This window comes from Hyperoodon ampullatus (assembly GCF_949752795.1).
Source record: "Hyperoodon ampullatus genome assembly, chromosome: 15".
NCBI classification, from domain to species: Eukaryota; Metazoa; Chordata; class Mammalia; order Artiodactyla; family Ziphiidae; genus Hyperoodon; species Hyperoodon ampullatus.
Window position 1 is genome coordinate 14,574,612 of NC_136928.1, and position 21,937 is coordinate 14,596,548.

General features: G+C 44.3%; 1 protein-coding gene across 1 annotated transcript; it reads right to left on the minus strand.

The window, feature by feature from the left end:
* Positions 1–1,242: 1,242 nt before the first annotated feature.
* Positions 1,243–20,224, minus strand: STARD7 (StAR related lipid transfer domain containing 7; the record flags this gene model as incomplete). Its single annotated transcript, XM_079720948.1, has 8 exons — positions 1,243–1,427; positions 2,232–2,316; positions 8,045–8,144; positions 8,573–8,655; positions 8,736–8,846; positions 10,089–10,138; positions 10,461–10,669; positions 19,899–20,224. The coding sequence occupies 8 exons, from the start codon at positions 20,222–20,224 to the stop codon at positions 1,243–1,245; spliced, it is 1,149 nt and encodes a 382-aa protein (XP_079577074.1).
* Between the last annotated feature and the right edge of the window lie 1,713 nt (positions 20,225–21,937).

The window sequence follows — 21,937 nt, forward strand, 5'->3', positions numbered from 1 at the left end:
AGGGTGGCGAGTGAGGTGGGGAGCAATCTGGTCATTCAAATTCTAAGAAATAAGCGGACGGAAGAGGATTTGAAAGCTGTTCCCGATTCTCCAGTCAGACTGATCCCATCTGGTTGTGACTTTATCTGAACAGCGTAGTTTGCTCTTATTTTAGCTTGGAAGAGGAGGAAAAGCTTTTCAGAGGGACAAGAGGGTCACACAAACCACATCCCCCTTTATATTAGCACTTGGGACAAGGTTCCATCTATCTGTTCATACAGCTTGTCTACAGCTCTGAGAGCTCCAAGGGAGGCACCCAATCCCCACTCCTCTGCCTTTAGCCTTCCAGGATGGGCAAGTGCTCAGCATCCAGTCAAACCTGAAGTGTGAAAAGTAACGCCTCAATCAAAATGGTGTTTTCTATACAGACTATGGAAAAATCCTATTCAACTCCCCAATTCCCACTGTTTAACACAAAGCTAAAAAAAAAAACAGAGCTAAAGTGTAATGTTTCGAGCATCGCCACTGACCCCGTCGAAAACACTGATGATACAGAGAGCCACCGTCTCCCAGTGTTCTTGGTAAATGGCCTGCGGGAGGAGGCAACGACCCAGATGAATACAGCACACGAATACAGAAGAACTGGTCAACTCAAAGGAAACTGCTCTGGGTAGAGGGAGTCAATGGGGTGTGAATGGGAGGCCAAAAGTGTTATTTCTTGGTACAAACTTTATGTCCCTAAAGACAGGAGAAGGTGAGGACAAGGCACTTACACTGCCAAGCAACAGTTCACACCCACTCAACACCAGGACTGTGACCAAGAGCACTCCCCACTATCCTTCACTGAAGACGCAACCGTCCAGGTGGGCCAGCTGGACCTTCACAACCTAAGGAAACCCAGAGTGCTGCAGAACCGAGGCTGAGAATGGAATGTGGGCAGAGGAAACCACGCAGAGGAAGTAAAAGATGTTGTCCCCTCTGGCCTGAGGTGAGAGGCTTGTTCCAGATTAGCTCAGCGAAACACCAAATTTCCAAATGCTTGGCCTGAGAATATGACGATGCCCCCTCGGATGCCTCCTTCTTCTGTTTTAATAAAGAGCAGTAGGGCTCTGAACAACACCGGACACCAGTATTGAGTTATCTTGCACTGGTGGTTACAGCAGACACCTTCAAATACACGTCCTGTTTGTTCTGCAACAGAGTGAGTGATAAGACACAGAGACGGGGCTAGAAGCAGCCTGTCCCTGCTTATCTGAAAGTCCTTCAGGCATACTCAATCCGGGCAGGGCCACAGCTACCCTCGCTCTTCCGCTCAGAAGATGGGGCGGTGGCCTTGGCTTCACTACCCACTTCCAGAGGCTTAGACGAGATATAGTCCTTTACTTTGATCTCCATGTTCTTGGCTTTCAGAGTGGCCATGTGCAGCTTCTCCAGGAAATCCGGCATGCCTGTTGGGAGAGAGGGAAATCTGGGTAGACTGACACACAAACCAACAGTAGGCTCAAAATTAGAAGGGCCTATCTCTTTCCTGGTAAGGAGCCAATGCCTCCTTATAGAGATCATAGATGGACTGACAGACAACCAAAACTTTTAAGGAGTGAAAACAACCCATGACCTCTGAGATCCTTTGAAAAGGGGTACTGATCAGGCCACATAAATCCCCAAAGGCTCTTATGTGATCAAAATATCATTTATCAGCGGCACAGCGTAAATATATGCCAATTTTGTTTCGAGAAATGTCAAACGGAAACACCTAATCTCCTCTCCATTCTCCCCCTGAGGTATAAGAAGCCGCCTACAGAGAACCAGAAGAAAGAAAATCACGTGAGGCTGCTTTTAAGGCAAGAGATTGGAAGGGAAAGATGCAGTCACAGCAGTGATGTGTAGCCTCCGTTAAGGAAAAAGGGTGATGGCCCCTTTCTCCAGGTGACTGTCCTATAACCACATTTTCTATGCCAGATTTATGGCTTTCAACACTAAGAAGAAAAATTTTAAATGCATTAATGTACACAGTCCATATTAAGCAAATGTTCTTCAGCTTGCCTCTGGGCCTAAGTTCCTTTTTGGGTCTCCAGAATTCTTAGCCCTCCAAACCGCAGCTGGAGGCTTTACTACCTTCAAGGTAGTATTCAACAATGAACTCAGAAGGGCTCCAGTGAGACAAGTACTAATCTCCTTGAAGCCACCAAGAAGCTAGAGAAAAACAAAATGTTCAGCCCAGGTCCAGGCCCTGTACACAAGCGCCCACTCACCACTGGAAACCATCCAACTAACGCAGTAGCGAGGAAACACTGTCTGGGGATTGTCACTGTACGTCAGCAAGTAGTCAAAGCCATTCTGGAAAAGAAAAGCAGCAAAGATGAAGGTACCTGAACTATCCCCATAGCCTCCGTATCCAGTACCACCGAATAACCAAGATATGACTCTGAGGCAGACAGTGGCAGTTTTTCACTGTGAGCAGAAAAGAGTGAACACTGAAGACCTGAGAGGTTACCATCTCACGAGGTTGGCCCCGGCTGGTGTCTGGGAACTTGGCTCCAGTCAACAGTTAAGTGCTAAGGGTGGCTCCCTGTGTCTCCTCTGTGCAAACAATGCACTTCATACTGAGCACCTGCTTTCCTCCTGGGGGTCTGGGATTTTAGGACACGCTAGGCAGAGGGCGTTCATGTGACCAGCCCCCAGTACAAATCTTGGGCGCTGAGTCTCTACTGGGCTTCCCTGGGCAGAAACATCGCACGCATGTTGCAGCTGGGAGAGGATGTGCTCCGTGGGCCCTCCCGGGAGGGAGAGCATGGGGAGACTGCAGTGGGCTCCTCCAGACCCCGCCTGGGTCTTCCCTTTTTGATCCAGCTGTGCATCTTTCCATCACTGTAATGAATCTCAGCCATGAGTAAAACTATAAGCTGAGTCCTGTGCGTCCTTTTACTCGATCTTCGAATGGGGGTGTGGTCCTGAGGACCTCAACACTTACCCCCAATGTTTAAATACCTCAATCTTTACCAAAATGATATGAACTCTACTACTATTACTGCTAACAGCAAACATGTATACAGCACTTAACCACGCGTCAGGATACAGCACTTAACCACGTGTCAGGAACTGCTTCAACCCCTCACAACGATCTTATAATATAGGCACCAATATCCCCCATTTTACAGATGAGGAAACTGAGCACAAAGAGGTTAAGGGGCTTTGCCCAAGGTCGCCCACATACTCAACGAGAGCCACCATGAACCCAGAGTTCTGACCACAGGGCCCATGCACCCATTCTCTCTGGCTCAACCCCTCACTGGTACAGTGAAGGACCGGGATTTAAGAGATTGACAGGTGTCCCGAGCCCAGGAGAGGTCTGAACCAATTATGCTCCACCCGAAGGGGTAAGAGATCATCCACTGCTGCTTATATGGAAAAAAAGGAGGTCAGAACTGAAAACAGGGGTTACCTACAGGAAGAAGGAAGGAACCGGGTAGATGCCACAGGGATATAAGCAAATCACTCCATTTCTTATTTTACATATTTGACTTTGAAAACACAATTTGTTTTATTATTTAATAAAACAAAGTTATATTTAAAAAGCAGTTATCTAAACATCAAAAGCAGACAACAAGGAACCTAACTATGAACTGAGTTGACAGGAAAAACCACGAAGAGAGGACCTATTTCAAGTGACCTTAAAACGCAACATTTTGGGGACTTCCCTGGTGGTCCAGTGGTAAAGAATCCGCCTTACAATGCAGGAGATGCAGGTTTGATCCCTGGTCAGGGAACTAAGATCCCACATGCCACAGGGCAACTAAGTCCGCGCACCACAACTAGGGAGCTAGCGCGCCTCAAACTAGAGAGCCTGCGTGCTGCAAAGTACAGAGCCCATATGCTCTGGACCCCGCATGCCACAACTAGAGAAGAGAAAAACCTGCACGCCATAACTAAAGATCCCGCATGCCGCAACGAAGATCCCGCGTGCCGCAACTAAGGCCCGATGCAGCCAAAAATAAATAAATCTTTAAAAAAAAAAAAAAAGCCTCAACATTTTGTACAGTGCATACATATCCTAAAGATAAAAAGACATATACCCTACAGTACTAAATTTTGAGTTAAAAGTAGTTGTGTGCACTTAGGATGTATCTTTAAAACAAACAAACAAATTTTATTACTTAGTGCTACCTTCTGAAAAGGCCTAAAAACAATGAGTAGGCCCAGAGCCGTGAGAACTCCTAGAAGCCAACCTGTGGTATTTAAATGACATTTTCCTTAAAGGGAACCAGGGCTCCCAGAAGAAATGCTCATTTCCAGGTTTACACCTAAAATTATACAAGGTGAACCTGGAACATCTTATAACACCAGAAACCAGGCGAGTCCTGAGGTCAAGTCAAAAGGACTCCAGTCAGTAAGAAGAGGCTCCTAATGACCAAAAATGGGACAATTTGAACACCGATAAGAATAACTGGGAACAGACTAAAACCAACAAGTTTGTTTAAATTTGTGAGTTTCTAATGGCATTTCTTAAAAAAAAAAAAAACTTTACCTTTGAAGGATTGCTAGCTGAAAGAACCAATTCATTATTTTAAAAACTAGTAAATGAAGGAAACAAATCAAGCATTTCTCTTACTTCCCTTTCCTCTGTGAACTATGGGAAACCAAATAGTTAATGAGGAAATTTTCCCTTAAAGTATGTCACCTAATAAATGGAAATAAATGAAGAAAAAATGGAGGATTTACACAATTAAAATTTTGTTAACCTCTAATGAAATAGTGGATCTGAGCAATAATCATTAATCACTTCCAAATTCACAAAGAAAGGGACAATCAGACATTATTTCCTTCTAATAAAGTGGTCTTGCCCCAAACAACCTGTATCTGTTCAAGCCTCTAGATCTAAGTACCCATATACAGGAAACACAGGCGACAAAGAAACATGTTAAATGACACTATGGACACTACAGGAATATAACCAGCAAGATCCAGGACAAAGAACCTGCTTCTTCAATAAATACAATTGCAAGGGAAAAAAAGGAGGGAGGGACTTCCCTGGTGGTCCAGTGGTTAAGACTTCACCTTCCAATTCAGGGGGCCCAGCTTCGATCCCTGATCGGGAAACTAGATCCCGCATGCATGCCACAACTAAAGATCCCGCATGCTGCAACAAAGGTCCCGCGTGCCGCAACTAAGACCCAGCGCAGCCAAAATAAATTAAAAAAAAAAAAAAAAAAAAAGGAGGAAGAACTCAAGAGATAGATGCAAAGCTACAGACAGTATGAACCCATTTCAATGTCTGGATCTTATCTGAATCCTGATTCAAATAAACCAACTACAAAAAAATACATGGACGATCAGGAAAATCTGAACACTACAGATATTTGATATTAGGGAATACGATATTCTGTTTTCAAAAATCTCTTTTCCTTTTGAGATAAATACTGAAATTTCTATAGAAGAATTCTTCTTTGGTTCTTCTATAGCAAAACTAGAGTCTGCTTCGAAATAATCAGGGGAGTGGGAAAGGGAACAGAAAGAGTACAGATAAAACAAGTCTGGCCATGAGTTTGGTCATTGTCAGAGCTGGGGATGAATACAAAAGGTTCATTCATTATACCCTCTACTTCTTTATCTTTTGTCTACATCTCAAATTTTCCATAAAAACTGGGGAGTTCCCTGTTGCCTAGGAGTTAGGATTCCGGGCTTTCACGGTCATGGCCCGGGTTCAATCCCTGGTCAGTCTGGGTCAAACCCAAACTCAGCTGCCTGGTTTTCAAGTACCCTCTGCACAAGTCAAGGTAATTACCGCTCCTCCCTCAACTCTGCCCTCCTTTCCAGCAGTGAGTCAGTCTCTCAACATCCACGGCTCATTCCTATCTTTGTCTTTGGTTGAATTGTGTCTTCTACCTCCAGGGTCCTTCCTGTTTTCCTCTATCCACAGTCTGCCGTTTTATAAGAACCAACTCAAGTCTCACCTTTCTCTTAAGAGCTTGCCACGATATGCTAAAAGACTTACACAGATAATTCATACTGTTGCCCCACCCCAGCTAAAAGAAGTTATTTTCTGGGTGCAACACACTCTGCTAGGTGCCAGACTCTGCCTTAGCTGTTTCATGGTCAGGATTTCTAAAGGCAGTAATGCTGGGACTCAAGTCACTTTTTTTTCAAATAGGAAATACACAGACAAGGTTCCAATTTCAAAAGCAACGTCAAGGAAAAGAGTGAGGCACAATTCTAATTCCCAGCGTCCCCAGCCAGGCTCCCCTTCCTAGAAGCAGCTAGCTATCGACAGCAGCCTTCTTGTCCAGCTTCTAAAGCAAGGACTTTAAAACATTTTTTAACTGTATTTACAACACACTGTAAATACTCCTTTTTACACTGTAACCAAGTTCTCTCTCACTCTCTCTCTCACACACACACCTGTACATACTTATGTAATCAAACAAAAGTTTCATGAAATATGCTTACACTCAGTTTCTATTCCATTTATTCCTTTTCTCTTTAAGCACTAAATTAATTTTGTCTTCCACTAGTGGGGAGCAATGCGTGGTTTGAAAAATACTGCTCTAGGGCTTCCCTGGTGGCGCGGTGGTTAAGAATCTGCCTGCCAATGCAGGGGACACGGGTTTGAGGCCTGGTCCGGGAAGATCCCACATGCCGCGGAGCAACTAAGCCCGTGCACCACAACTACTGAGACCGTATGCCACAACTACTGAAGCCCACGCTCTAGAGCCTGTGCTCCACAACAAGAGAAGCCACCGCAATGAGAAGCCTGCACACCACAACGAAGAGTAGCCCCCGCTCGTTGCAACTAGAGAAGGCCCGCATGTAGCAACGAAGAGCCCATGCAGCCAAAAATAAATAAATATTTTTTTAAAAAAAGAAAATAGAAAAATACTGCTCTCAAAATGGTACCGAAGTCAACACACATCTCCTAGTAAAACAAGAGCAAAACATCACACTGACTGAGGCGAACCACCATTTGTGTCACTCTTAAAGTCCTACTATAGGTGGTATAGACAAAACAACCTGCAGGAAACAACAAAACCATGGTAAGAGAACAGTCGTACAGCTCTAAAACAAACAAAAGTGATGGGTAGAAACAAAGCCATTATAAAGTAAATAGAACCAAAAGCAGCAACCACTGTAATCAGTATGTACACTCAACAGAGATTTGGCCAAAAACATCAAAGTAAAACACCGCACTAAGTGGAAGAAAATATTCTTCTCAAAGAAAGGTCAGAAAATTTTAAAGAAGGCAGGACTTCTCTGGTGGCGCAGTGGCTAATAATCCGCCTGCCAGTGCAGGGGACACGGGTTCGAGCCCTGGTCCAGGAAGATCCCACATGCCGTGGAGCAACTAAGCCCGTGAGCCACAACTACTGAGCCTGCGCTCTAGAGCCCGTGAGCCACAACTACTGAAGCCCGTGTGCCACAACTACTGAAGCCCGTGTGCCACAACTACTGAAGCCCGTGCGCCTAGAGCCCACGCACCGCAACGAGGAGTAGCCCTCGCTCGCAGTAACTAGAGAAAGCCTGCGCGCAGCAACGAAGACCCAATGCAGCCTAAATAAATAAAATAAAGTAAAATTTTTTTTAAAGAAGGCAGAGAGCATTAGTCTAACTCTCTCATTTTACCGACAAGGAAAGAGGAGCCCAGAAAGGTGGTTAAGTGTTCTGCTCACTGTGGGGAAACTTTGATGGAAACGGTGCTCACTCTGGTTCCTCAAGAACGCCGCTAATGACCGGCCGATGAGTCAGGGGCCATCGTCTTCTGCTAACTGTCCCTCAGGTAACGGGAGCCATGGGTCATCACTACGTTGTCTCAGGAGGTCTCCCAGGTACACCACTCTACAGCGGGGGTCCCGAAGTGGGGTTCCCAGGCCAGCGGCAGCAGCCTCACCTGGGAACTTCTCAAAACATGCAAATTCTCAGGCCGCAGCCCAGCACTGTTTTAACAAGCTCCAGTGGAGTCTGATGCAAGTCACGTGTGAGAACCACTGCGCCCTCCCCAGTTCAGATCAAAGGCATTCCTTGAGAAAATTCATAAGCCGCTAACACATCACCTCTCGGATGATGTAGAACTCACCTCATCAAATGACTTGTGGGGACGGATAACCATTTGGGATTCATATGATCTGACCCTTACAAATTCCGGAGACTCTGGCACACTAGGGTGCTCCACGGCCCTGGGAGGGAGAGAAGTGAGGGAAACTCTAAGTAATGTCTACATACAGAATAGCATGGGAGCTAAAGTTAAGAGGAAAATCTAAAAGGCAGCCTCTAATTTTTTAAATACATCAGAAAAGTCACAAAGATGAATGAGTATAAACTAGGTACTAAAAACAGTGAGTTAAGTTGGTGATTCCTGGCTCACTAGGCTTTGTGTTGAGGAAGAGAGCATTTCTTTTTTTAATCATCAACATGAAGGAACTAAAGGATTAGTTTAATGAAAAGCTTGTATCCCTTCACTCCTCTGAGACAGTCACCAGTCCCAGCCACTCACATTCTAGCTGGGATGCATAGGGCCCGGGCTTGACTCATAAGGCAAACTCCCACCACACATGTATGAATAAAGGACGAGCTAAAGGAACCCAGCAGGAGCCACCACACATACCGTGACACCAACACCATCACGTTGTTTTCCTCATCCACACTATACCGCCGAACATAAACATAATCCCGTGAGTACATTGGATACTAAAGAGAAGGAGGGGCAGGATTAGTGCTCTCCCTCACACGGACATGATAAAAGTAAAAGCAGAGGTGAAAATACTCACAGGAAAATGCGTTACCCAGTGAAGAACCTCAGAACCACTGACCACATCCCTCTCGATCACTTCCAGCTTGATCACCAGGGCGTCCCACTTCTTTCTATACTCTGTATCCAGCTGCGGAAACAGAACAGACCATAAAGACCCGAGAGATCCAAAACAAAGCTGCTTCGAAGACTCCTCCAGATGCTTGGGCCTCTGACCCAAGAATCTTCTTCTGAAACAGTGACCCGACCTAAAAGGCAGTGCCAAAGTGTCAAAGACACGGCTGTGTTTACTACAGACGAGTCTTTTAAAATCCCTTCCTACAGGCCAATCCCATTACCTTGAAAATGAATCTTAACAAGAAAAAGACAAGTGTAAGGAAAAAATATTGTAATAGACATGTCTGGGGAAAATACAGTAGTCAGTGATATAAATGTGTATGGGTGAAACAATTCTAAAAAGTTTTAAACAGACAGGAAGTCCAAAAGTATGAGCAGACACCTCACAGAAATACAAGTTGCATATTTTTAAAAATGTGTAGCATCACGAGTAACTATGGAATTTCAAAGTAAGACATATATCATACATATCCAAACCAACAAAAACTCAATACAGATTGACAAAATTCAGTGCTTAGGGGAAAGCATGCACTTGAGTATTAGTAGTGTGTGTTATAACCATCAAACTCAAAGTCCAGTAAAACATGAAAACTCCAGGAAGGAAAAAAAATTTTTTGGTAGAACTGTGGGTGATCCCACCTCCCCTTTCATACATTTTCCCACAAGGAGGAACAGTCTTTAAACACATACTCTTCATCTTTATCAAATAAACACCTTCACTGTAGATAAGTTCCAGATTGCTAAATCCTGACTGCATCTGTACTGAAGGCGAAAATGCCATAGAGGACATCGTTGGGCCAGTAGGTAAAACTGGAATACAAAGATTCCGTAAGTGCTGCATCAGTTAAATTTATACTGACTTTGATAATGGTACCGTGGCTAGCTAGGAGAATATGTCTAGTTTTAGAAAATATACACTGAAGCATTCTGGAATAAAGGGTATGTAACTTACCCTTAAATTAAGAGAAAAAAAACTATAAAGCCGTACAAAATATATTCAAGCACTCAAATCCATTCCTCTATTTGATCTTCCCAACAGCCCTGTAAAGGGTAGAACTGGCCTCATCCCCACTGGACAAACAAATTATAAATCAAAGGTTTACCCAGAGGTCACTTGACGTGAAATGAGGGGTACAGAAATAGATAGATGGATTGAAGCTAATGTCTTCTGAGTCAGAGAAATTACTCATGTGGACGATGGCAAGTGGACTTCTAGGCTTAGTGGCTCCAAATCTGGGAAGAAAAATGTACTCACCTGAACATTGAAGAACTGCCGAGGTGTCACATCTGTGTAGGTTCCAAAAACTAGAATGACAGGAAAAGAATAAGGGAGGTTTACACACTCTCTCCACTTAACTGCACTTCAGCTGTAGAGTACTGACTGACAGATCTTAAAGGCAGATTCAGAAACTAGAAGTCATATTGGGGCAGCAACGTAAGACAAAGGCAACCTACAGCAAAGTGTAGCAAAGACTGTGGAGACTCTTGTCATCTGGGAGAGGAAAAACAACAAACAGGGCAATTTTCCCAAGAAACCACCAGAACGGAAGAGTTCAGAGAGCATAGGAACACAGTGCTGTGCACCTGGCCGCATGAACACCCTTGCCAGCAGCCCAGCTGGGCTCACCTCTGTACTGGTAAAGGGGGGTGCCCGTAATGGGGCGCCGCCACAGCTTGAAGTGTTTCTTATCCATCACCATTTCCCACGGTTGCTCTTTGCCTCCTGAATCTTCATCCCTTTCTGTGTGGGATTTTGGCTCTGGAGGGCAGTGGTCAACTCCAGAGCTCCGAAATGTACTTGACATTTCCTCCAACCGTTTCATCTCATCAATGGATCTGGAGAGAAAAACAACAGGCATGGTGCCATGGTTGGAGTCTGCCCTGTGAAATGCAATGGCCACACAAAGACTTGTACAGAACGGTGTGGCTTTAAAACAGTATAAAGTGTAGGGAATAAAAATATGAGTTCCTGAGATTGAATCCCAGTCCAACATTCATCAACGAGAATATTAAACAACTTAACCAATCCCTATTTCTTAATCTGTAAAATGGGGATAATAATAGTACCTACGTCAAAGGTGGATTATAAAAATTAAATAAATTTACCTGTAAAGCGCTTAACACCAGGCATATAATTAGCCCTCAAATGTTAACTATTATAATTTATGACTATGAAATGTCATTTGATACCTTTCGTCCGTTTATTGGGTTGTCTTCCTATCACATTATAAGAGTATTTATGTATTTTTCCTCCTCTCTTTTAAAGAGATAACTCACATAAGAACCATCCTTTTACTGTATACAAATCAGCTTTTTAGTACAGCCCCAAGGGTGTACCACCATCACCACTAATTCCAGAACACTGTCATCATCTCCGAAAGAAACCTACACTCATCAGCAGTGAACTCCTCACAGCCCCTGATAACTACTAATCTACTTTCTGTCTCTATGAGCTTGCCTATCCGGAAATTTCATATAAATGGAATCTTACAAAATATGGTCTCTTGGATCTGGCTTTTTTCACTTAGCATATTTACAGGGTTCATTCACGCTGTACTTTATTCCCTTTTATGACTGAATAGTATTCCACTGTATGGATGTATCACATTTTGTCTATCCATTCATCAGGTGATGGACATTTAGGTGGTTTCTACTTTATGGCTATTATGAATAACACTGCTATTAATATTTGCATACAACTTTTGTACAGACATAAGCTTTCAGTTTTCTCGGGTAGATTCCTAGGAGTGGACGTGCTGAGTCACGGAAACTCTGTTTAACTTTTAAGGAAGTGCCAAATTATTTTCCAAAGCAGCTGTTCCATTTCTATATTCACACCAACAATGTATGAGGGTTCCAACTGCTTCACATCGTTGCCAACACTTGTTATTGTCCTATCTTTTTGATTCCAGCAATCCTAGTGGGTGTGAAGTGGTATCTCATTGTGTTCTTTCATTTTTATTTCCCTAATAATGACTACTGACATTGAGCATATTTTTATGTGCTTATGGGCCATTTGTGTATCTTCTTTGGAGAAAGATCTAGTGAAATCTTTGTTTTAAATTGGGTTGTCTTTTTACTGTCAAATTTTAAGAGTTCTTTATACATTCTGAATACCAGTTTCTTAACAAATACACAATTTATAAATATTTTCTCTGACTCTGTGGGTCATCCTTCCACTTTCTTGATAGTAACCTTTGATGCACAGAAGTTTTCAATTTTTTTTCTGGCCGCGCCGCGCGGCATGTGGGATCTTAGTTTCCTGACCAGGGATCAAACCTGCCTCCCCTGCACTGGAAGCAGAGTCTTAACTACTGGACCACCAGGGAAGTCCCCGTAAGTTTTCAATTTTGATGAAGTTAATCTATTTTTTCTTTGATTGTTCAATTTTTTGGTGTTATATCTAAGAAACCAGTGCCTAATCCAGTATCACAAGAACTTATGCCTATGCCTTCTTTTAAGAGTTTTACGTTACACTTAGGTCTTTGGTCCATTTTAACTTTGTGTATGGTTTGAGGTAGGGGTGTAAATTCACTATTTTGCATGTGCACCTCCAGTTGTCCCGGCACCATTTGTTGAAGACTATTCTTTCCCCCACTGAATTGTCCTGACACTTTTGTTGAAAATCAAATTGACCATAAAGCTAAGAGTTTATTTCTAAACTCTAAATTTTATTCCTACAATTTATATATCTATCCTTATGCCAGCACCATTATCATCTTAATTACTGTAACTTTGTAGTGAGTTCTAAAATTGGAAAGGGTGAGTCCTTCAACTCTGTCCTTCTTTTTCAAGATTGTTTTGACTATTCTGGGTCTTTCATTTCCATATAAGTATCCTAAGGAATCCACAGGAACTTACTGGAGCTAATAAAGGAGTTCAGCAAGCTTGCAGGATATAAGATCAATTTACAAAAATCATATTTCTATACAGTAGCAATGAACAATCTGAAAATAAAATTGAGAAAACAATTCTATTTACCATAGCATCAAAAAGAATAAAATAATAAGGAATAAATTTAACAAAAGAAGTGAAAGACACACTAAAAACTACCAAAAGATCATTGAAAGAAATTTTAAAAGACATAAATGGAAAGATATACTGTGTTCATGGGTTGAAGGTCTTGATATTGTTGAGATGGCAAAACTACCCAAAGTGATCTATAAATTCAACATAATTTCTATCAAAATCATAGGCTATTTTGTGGAAACTGACCAGCTGATCCCTAGGTAAACAACAAGGGCCTTCTGTATAGCACCAGGAACTATACTCAATATCTTGTAATAACCTGTAATGGGAGAGAATCTGAAAAAGAATAACACACTACTGTATATAAAATAGGTAAACAACAAGGACCTATGGTATATAATCCTTTTTATGTGTTGCTGAATTCAGTTTGTTAGCATTTTGTTCAGAACGGCATAAAGCTTTGAAACATTCAAAACAATACCATACGTCAAACTATGTGTCATTATATATCATTTAGGGATGTATATATATGTATAAAGACACAGATGGTAATGAAATATAATAAATTGGGATAATCTGGGGGAGAGAGGATATTTCCATTGGAAAAGGGTCCAGAGGAGGCTTTAATTGTATTTACAATATTTTAGTTCTTAAATATAACTGTATTTGTAACATTCATGTTTTTCTTTAAACCTTTTTATATATCTGAAACATTAAAAAAAATTTTTTTTTAAACATGATTTGTTTTCCCCTCAACCTTTTTTTTTTGGCTGCATTGGGTCTTTGTTGCTGCGCACAGGCTTTCTCTAGTTGCGGCGAGTGGGGGCTACTCTCTGTTGCGGTGTGCAGGCTTCTCATTGCGGTGGCTTCTCTTGTTGCGGAGCATGGGCTCTAGGTGCACGGGCTTCAGTAGTTGTGGCGTACGGGCTTCAGTAGTTGTGGCGCACGGGCTTCAGTAGTTGTGGAGAGCAGGCTCAGTAGTTGTGGCGCACGGGCTTAGTTGCTCTGCAGCATGTGGGACCTTCCCGGACCAGGACTCAAACCCGTGTCCCCTGCACTGGCAGGCGGATTCTTAACCACTGCGCCACCAGGGAAGTCCCTCCCCTTAACCTTTAAATAGCAGTTAGGAAAGCAAGATTGCTGGCTGACTATGTCACTTCTGCAATTCAAGACTGAAGACACCACCTACTGATACATTCTGTCTGAAAGGCCCTTTCATGCCTTTTTAACCTTCAAAAACCCCACAAGGGTCAAGGTTAACTCCCAGGCAGTTAACCATATACATTTACTTTTATTCCTCTACAGAAACATATCACACAATATTATAATTAATCTATCTTTATATCTGTCGCCCTTACTAAACTATGAATTCCCTAAAGGCCCAGAATCAGTCTTTTTCATATTCTTATGTCCAGCTCCTAGCAAGTACCTGGTAAACATTACATGCTCAACAAATGTTCACAGTATAAACTGAGTAAATAAATTGGAAGTAGGCCTTAATAATTCAAATTCTTATTAAAAGATTACATTAACACATTGCTTTAAAAGCCAAAAATTCAAAGTTATACTGGTAACCCAAGATTAAAAGTTTAGAGCAATCCAAAGCAATGGTGAGTGTAGAGATCTGTGTTCTAGTCCTGGCTCTGCCAACTAGCGGTGTGATCTTATGCAAGTCATTTTACCTGCAAAGCCTCCCTTGTTCCACCCGTAAAGTGAGGACATTATTTCTTGAAGGTTTCTATTAGCTCTAAAATTCCAATTCTCTGAATTTTAAACTTTGGAATTAAATGAAAATATTTATATACAGGGACATTTGCTGTTTTCACTGCCTGGAATCTTTTCCTATTTGAAGAGAATCCCCAAATAGGTGAGATGCAGCCCCCATCTCAACCCCTAGCAGTTAGCACATGACTCCTAACTTAAGTGAGGTTAATCAGAGACTTCTGGTAGAGGCTTTGAATCTTGAGGAAATAATACAAGGCACAGGACCTTTCAGATTTTCTCAGTGATCTTGAGGCACTTGAGAATCCAGCAGTGCAACAGATCTAAGGGAAACAATACCAGCAACACTGCCCAAAGAGCATTCCTGTACCAGTAGCAGGCCTCGGCTGTTCTCTTGGCCAACCTGTAATCTGGCCTTCTTGTCAACGCTCTGAATGACCTAACACCTTTTTGGCTTAAGTTAACCAATATCAGTTTCTTTGTTTTCAACCAATAACGCTAGCCAGTACAATTTATACTGATATTCTCATGAAAAATGTTAACCATTTTTTTTTAAGTTTCAATTTGAATTAACGTTGCAGAGCAGGATTGACTGCTACCATTGCAAAAACCATACAGAAATAGGGAAGGAAGTTTAGAGTAGGCAATAAGATCTTGCAGAGGAGAAAGTAAAGTCAAGTCACAGCTTTGCTCCGAGAACAATGCAGGCATCACGTGGAACCAATCATGGCACTTTTGAGGACTAGTAAAGCACCCTTCAATAAAAATTAAGCTGGACTTTTGAATGTCCTTAACACATAATGAAGAGGGGCAGGAATGTCGTACGTCTTATGAAAAACACATCAGAGGCTCATAAAATTATAGAGTAATGTGGTTTTAAGAAAGTTAAACTATATGACTACAGGCAGTATTTTTAACGGCCTTCTAAGACTCAAGGTGGTACAGAGCTTCTGACCCACTGTTCAATCAGCCTCTCCTATAGGATTAAAGGTCACTAGGTGGCCTTGATTAAACATGAGACTAAGTCCCTAGGGAGGACAGCAATCTATTGTGAAGGTATGACATTCATTCTTTGAATAGCACAACATGAATGCTAGAGTAAGACTGCATCATGGAAACGTCAATGATCGTTATGTCCCAGGTTCGAGAATCTTGGAAGGGTCTCAACTTCTAACTGTTGGCATGACAGACATCATTAGCACACAGGTGCACAACCACTATCATATATGTAGAGGAAGGAGAAACCTCTCACCGTGTTATCTCCTTAGCCTGCTGTGCCAAACCTTATTTGGAAGGGATGGGTGTCTAAACCTTGGTATCTAAGAGACTTAAGTAATAAGAAGGGAGAAAGAAGGACAAAAAAGATTATTCCCAAGATAGTAACAGAACCAGCAGATTAGTAAGAGGATCAAAGAAAGAAAGTCAATGCTTTCCTTTCTTCAAAACTAAAATCATTTCAACATTTGAGAAAGACTGGATTGAGAGCCATGGAAATTGAGGGCATAAAACCATGAAAACAGAAATATAAGTATAATCATATTTGGTTCATCTATAGGGGGTCCTGCCCTAAGTGGAGAGCTTGATATAAGGCTCCTAAAATGACTCAAATGAAGCCATTCCTGTAATTGGTAATTTCAGTAAGACGCTGCTTTGTTGCAATGATCCCCTCTCAAATTCCCAATTATTGTCAAAGTTAGAGACCTTTAAGTACAAGGTCTTACAAGGACATACCTAAAAGACATCAATTAGTTCATTTCAATTCTGAGCGTAGTTCTGATTATCTAAGAAGGTGTAACAGTAAAAACATCCTTAAGGGCTTCCCTGGTGGCGCAGTGGTTGAGAGTCCGCCTGCCGATGCAGGGGACGCGGGTTCAAGCCCTGGTCAACTGTAACTTTTTTAAAAAGAGGAGGGAGATTAATGGAACATTTTCCCCTAGGCTTTCATGTTTCTTAACTTCCTTCTCCTTCTTGTTCCTGTAATTTTTCTTAATGTTCCAAAGCAATAAAAACTTACTACTGGGACTTCTCTGGTGGCACAGTGGTTAAGAATCTGCCTGCCAATGCAGGGGACACAGGTTCAAGCCCTGGTCCGGGAAGATCCCACATGCTGCGGAGCAACTAAGCCCGTGCGCCACAACTACTGAGCTCACGTGCCACAACTACTGAATCCCACGTGCCTAGAGCCCGTGCTCCACAATAAGAGAAGCCACTGCAATGAGAAGGCTGCGCACCACAAGGAAGAGTAGCCCCTGCTCGCCACAACTAGAAAGCCGGCGCGCAGCAACGAAGACCCAACACAGCCAAAAATAAATAAATTGTTTATTTATTTTAAAAAACTTACTAGTGTATTTTTCCATAAGATTTTACCTGAGCTCACAGAATGCCAGCTAGCACCAAAAATAATGATTAAAAGTTATTTTGTCTGGTCATTTCATTAAAGCCTATCAGGTAATAACACTAAGCATTAAAAGACCTGATTTCTACACCTGGCCTATCAGTGAGTCAGTCACTTTGTACAAGTTACTTCTTTTCTCTAATTTTCTTGCTGATTCTCGATTAATGAGTTCCTATTTGTTAAGATGTTCTTAAGCACGAGAGAATAGAAAGCAAGGGTTTTTATTGTCCTTCTGAACAGAAACTCTACTACCGTAAGAAAAAACACACACCACTTTAAGGCACACATTCAAAGAGACATCCTCACACCCCATCACTGTTTGACCAAGACAGCAATATCTGAATTAGTCTGTACCAGGACAAGTTGGTACAGAAACAGCACAGAAGAGCCAAAGGCTGTGATTTAGGGGCCATGGGACAATCATGCTCTTCTTCCGTTAACAATGAAAGAAATGCACATGTTCCGAGGCACGCTCAACTGTGCTCCGTTATGGAAGCTACCCAAAATCATCTCACTAGAACAAACAAAATCTAAGATCCTCTAAGCTAGCTATGACAACCTCAGCGTCCTTTAAAGCAAACAGAATACTTAAACACCAAGCCAAAAAAAGTTAACCTTTACCCAGAATATCTTATTCAATAAAACACTGGGAACTCCCTGGCGGTCCAGTGGTTAGGACTCCATGCTTTCACTGCCGAGGGCATGGGTTCGATCCCTGGTCAGGAAACTGAGATCCAGCAAGTTGCGCATGGTGCGCACCCCCCAAAAATAAATAAATTAATTAAAAATAAAATATAAACATGACAAGCTATGACAACAGACCTATGAAGTCACTGTACAAGCAAGATACAGCTGACAGCATATTATTTGCCTCCCTCTCAATATAACATTTTAAAAAATCCTCAGAATGGACTTGACCAAATTTTAAGTATATGACTGAATTCAAGCATGAACTGGACATGCGGTGTTAAATGAGGGCCTTTACTGCAACAACTCTGGAGAGGGTCAAAAAGGGCACCTTAAGTGTTCTCACTGGCCCTCCTCTAAGCTCCTGAAATTCCCAAATGGGTTATCGCAGCTTACCTCTTTAGGAATTGGATTAGAACCAAGTGCTTCAACTGTCTGATTTCTTTCCGCCACAGTGGGTAATGACTACGGACTCAAGTGTTTACCACATCTATCTCCTATTGTTCTTTCCCCTCTAGCTCCTGCAAATGGGAGACCTGCTAAACAGAGGCTCTAGGACATATGGTCGATAAAAATACATGGAGAAAGACAAAGAACGACACCTATCACCTAGGCCCCAACGCTATTCAACTCCCACCCCCAAAACATCTTCCCTCTCTTTGGCACCCAGGGGCCCTTTCCTGGTCTTTCTCCTCTTCCCCAAACAGATCCAACTGGGAATATTCCCGTCAAACTTCACCACTGTGGAACATGGGTATTTCATCATCAAAAACAGAATGAAAAGTCAAGCAGTTAATTGGTAATTTCTCAATTTAGAAGTTTCCTTCCCATACGTTCTTTTATTTCTCACACCTGAGAACACCATTAGAACAAATGGACAAGTAGCAACAGAACACTAACAGAAACTAGGCAAACTACCTATCATGCTTTGATATCTTAACTTTTTTGTGAATAACGTTGTTTGTGGTTATGATTTTAAATTGCATTTGTAAAATAGTCATCTTTCCTGCTAGGAAAAGTATTACCAGCTCTTAAGATACACTTGCGGGGCTTCCCTGGTGGCGCAGTGGTTGACAGTCCGCCTGCCGATGCAGGGGACGCGGGTTCGTGCCCCGGTCCGGGAGGATCCCACATGCCGCGGAGCGGCTGGGCCCGTGAGCCATGGCCACTGAGCCTGCGCGTCCGGAGCCTGTGCTCCGCAACGGGAGAGGCCACAACAGTGAGAGGCCCGCGTACCGCAAAGAAAAAAAAAAAAAGATACACTTGCATTTACCCACAACGCACAATGTTACACTAACAGCTGCCTGGCATCTGGGTGCTACACTTCCATACAGGTCATAGTGGTAACTTTACTGCAAAACTTCCATTTTTAACCTAACCAAAAATGTGGACTAACAGAAGAAATAGCTAGAACAAATAGACTTGTGTGGAATTTATCTGGTGTAGGGGACTATCCTAGGTTCTTGCAATCAGTTTCAGAGTTTAGGAAGCAGAGTACGTGTGTGGAGAGAGAACACAATTTAAGAATATCTGTTAAAAAGAAAATACAGCGACAATGTAAAGCAAGACCTAAATCAAGGTTTCCCTATGATATTACGTGAAAACTGTAGGGGCTCAGTTTAGAACCACAGGTTAACAAATTCAATCAATGGTACTGCACTTTTTTCACACAGAGGTTTTTGATGACGACAGCGTGATTTCAGAGCCTAAATAAACAGTACTTCCAGAGCTCTAGTGGAAGTAGCAAAAAACTGACCTAATTCTTCCAGGTTAAAATGTCTGGGCTACTGGTTTGTCCCAGGAGGGCAAAATCGCTTCCAGCCTCCTAATTCCGCCATGAGTCACAATGACAAGAGCTCTCTTGGCATTTCTCACGAAGTCCCATTTGGAATGAAGTGATTTTGTAAATTGCACAAGTATACCCTCAGGTCAAGTTTAAAACCTGTCTGGAACTTGCACCTTTCTGGATATGTTAAAGATTACGTGAACAATGGCCTACTTCAATACCCATTTTCCACAATGCTATTCCTTTAGTGGCATGCGCCCCAAAGTCTCCCTCCTCCACTAACCTACACTTGCATTTATTTCTAACTCGACAAATCAAGTTAACACACAGAGGCAATGAAGAAACGTACTTTGCTACGATAGGATCAAGCTACTTGCATTGTCACTTCCAGTGCCACCGGGTCAACGGGAGACACCGCCAAGGCAGGCCCCAGGGTTCAACGTTCCCACCTCCACACCCCACCGCCCCACCCCAGGGAACAGGCGCGACCTCGCCGCCGAGCCCACCTCTGCAACTCCTCCTCCTGGATCCTCTCCTCGTCCCACGCGAACACGCCGGCGAGCGCCGCCATCAAGGCAGAGGCATGGCCTGGGCGTCCGCGCAGCCGGCGCCAGAGGCGACCAAGGAGGATGCGGCGCGAGCTCTCCGAGTAGAGGCGGCCGTAGAGCTGCGCGATCTGCTGCGCCCGCCGCACGCGCAGGCCCGTCACGAAGCGGCACTGATTGGCCAGCAGGGCGAGCAGGCCCCCGCCCCGCGCCCCCGCGCGCCCGGTCGCCGCCGCGCCCACCAGCAGCCAAGCAGCCAGGCCGACCGGCGGCCTCCGGGGGAACATGCTGCCCGCGCGCCCCGCCGGGCCCAGGTGCTCTCTGCACCTGCCGCGTGCCCGGAGGCGAGCGAGGCCTCGCTCAAGGGGTGAAAGGAACGAGCCCGGGAGGGCGCAGGCGACCTCCTGCCGAGTCCCCCTAGTTGGCCGGCCCCGAAGTCGTCTGACGCTCTAACAGGTCCTTCATCTCTCGGCAGCAACCGCTGAGGAAGTCTCCTTTAGGGGAGAGAGTCGGACATGGCACCGGCCGCGGGGGGCGAGCCCGCGCCCGCTGCAGGAGGTGCTCCGAGGTTCCGGCCGGACAGCCCTGTCGGGCCCCTGCCTCCTCGGCGTCCTCAGGCCGGCGCCAGGGGCCTTGGTGCTGAGCGCGCGGGAAGCGGCGAGGCTGGCGGCGAGGTCCCCAGCGTTCCGCGTCCGCCACATGCGCTGCCAGCTTGCAACCTATTCCGGTCTCTGCCGCCCGGCCCTGATTGGGCGCGGCCCGGACTCCCGGTGCTGATTGGCGGTGCCAAGTGTCCGTCACCGCCCCTTCGCGCGGCGCGCCGGGACCTCTAGCCAGCAAGGTAGGTGGCGCGGCGGCCAGAGCTAGTCAAGGGCGCCTGGGAGGTTGGCCGGCGGACCCAGCCGACGCCGCCATCTTCTGGCCCCCCGACCCCGCCCTGTGAGGGGGCACGGCCAGGTGCCTGTTAGACCTCTGCGCGGTGCTCGCTCAGTTGTTCTGAGAGGCCTGCGACCGTCGTCTGGTTCACTGATTTGAGACTAGGGTGGGATGGAGTCTCGGCACTGCGTCTGCGGGACGCTGGGAGTGTCCAGTTTGGGGAGTCGGAGACGGGACGGTGTAGACGCCTTTGGTGAGTGGAGGCCCTGCCGAGGCCTGGCGGCCGCTGCCCTCAAAACCTTCCTCGGCCTCCCCGCTGGCTCTCCCGCAAAAGCCCGGCGCGCCGAAACCACCTCCGAGGCTCGGAGCCTGAGCACTCGTCCTGTCTCTGTGAAGCCTCGACGCGAGAGTGGGTCGGTGTGGCATCCTTAGAGCCCAGGACACTTTCCAGAGAGCTATGTGGGCAGGTGACCCGTCGCAGTCTGGAAATGCGGTAGCCCTTTGGTTAAAGGGACAGCAGAATGGAGTTGCTTGGGGCAGATTCCCCTGGTTGTGTAGCAGCTGTCCTTCTCTCTTTGACCCAAAGGTGGCAGCTTGAGAAGGTAAACAGGTTTCCTGAAACCTACTTTGCACCACCCATGAACAACCTAGCTAAATGATCTTGAAGGGCGTTCACTTACTATTCTGTGCCCAACCTCATTGAAATGAAATGCCTGGAGGTCCACTAGGAAGACCTTTCACGAAATTGTTTCCTTAATTTTTTTAAACTTACATTAAGTGCCTTACTGACAGACAAACAAAATACTGTAAAAGGAAGTCTTCACGTGAGAGCCTGTGCTCATTCCACGGCAGTGCATTTAGAAACTTTACTCTTAATGTACCTGTTTGAGCAATTTTATATGTTCTGAATAAAAGATGTTTCCAAAAAAATGCTTTACTGGGAACTGAAATTTAGATCTCTCCAGACTGTCTGATTTTACTCTGGGATTGGTATTGATGTTTATTTTCCCTTGAAATAAGGAGAAATGTATATCACAGAAAATAGTATTTGATGCTTTTCTCAATGATGGTAGGATGGCCGGAACGGGGTGTGAGGGTGTATGGTCAGGCCACTCAAGATGGCT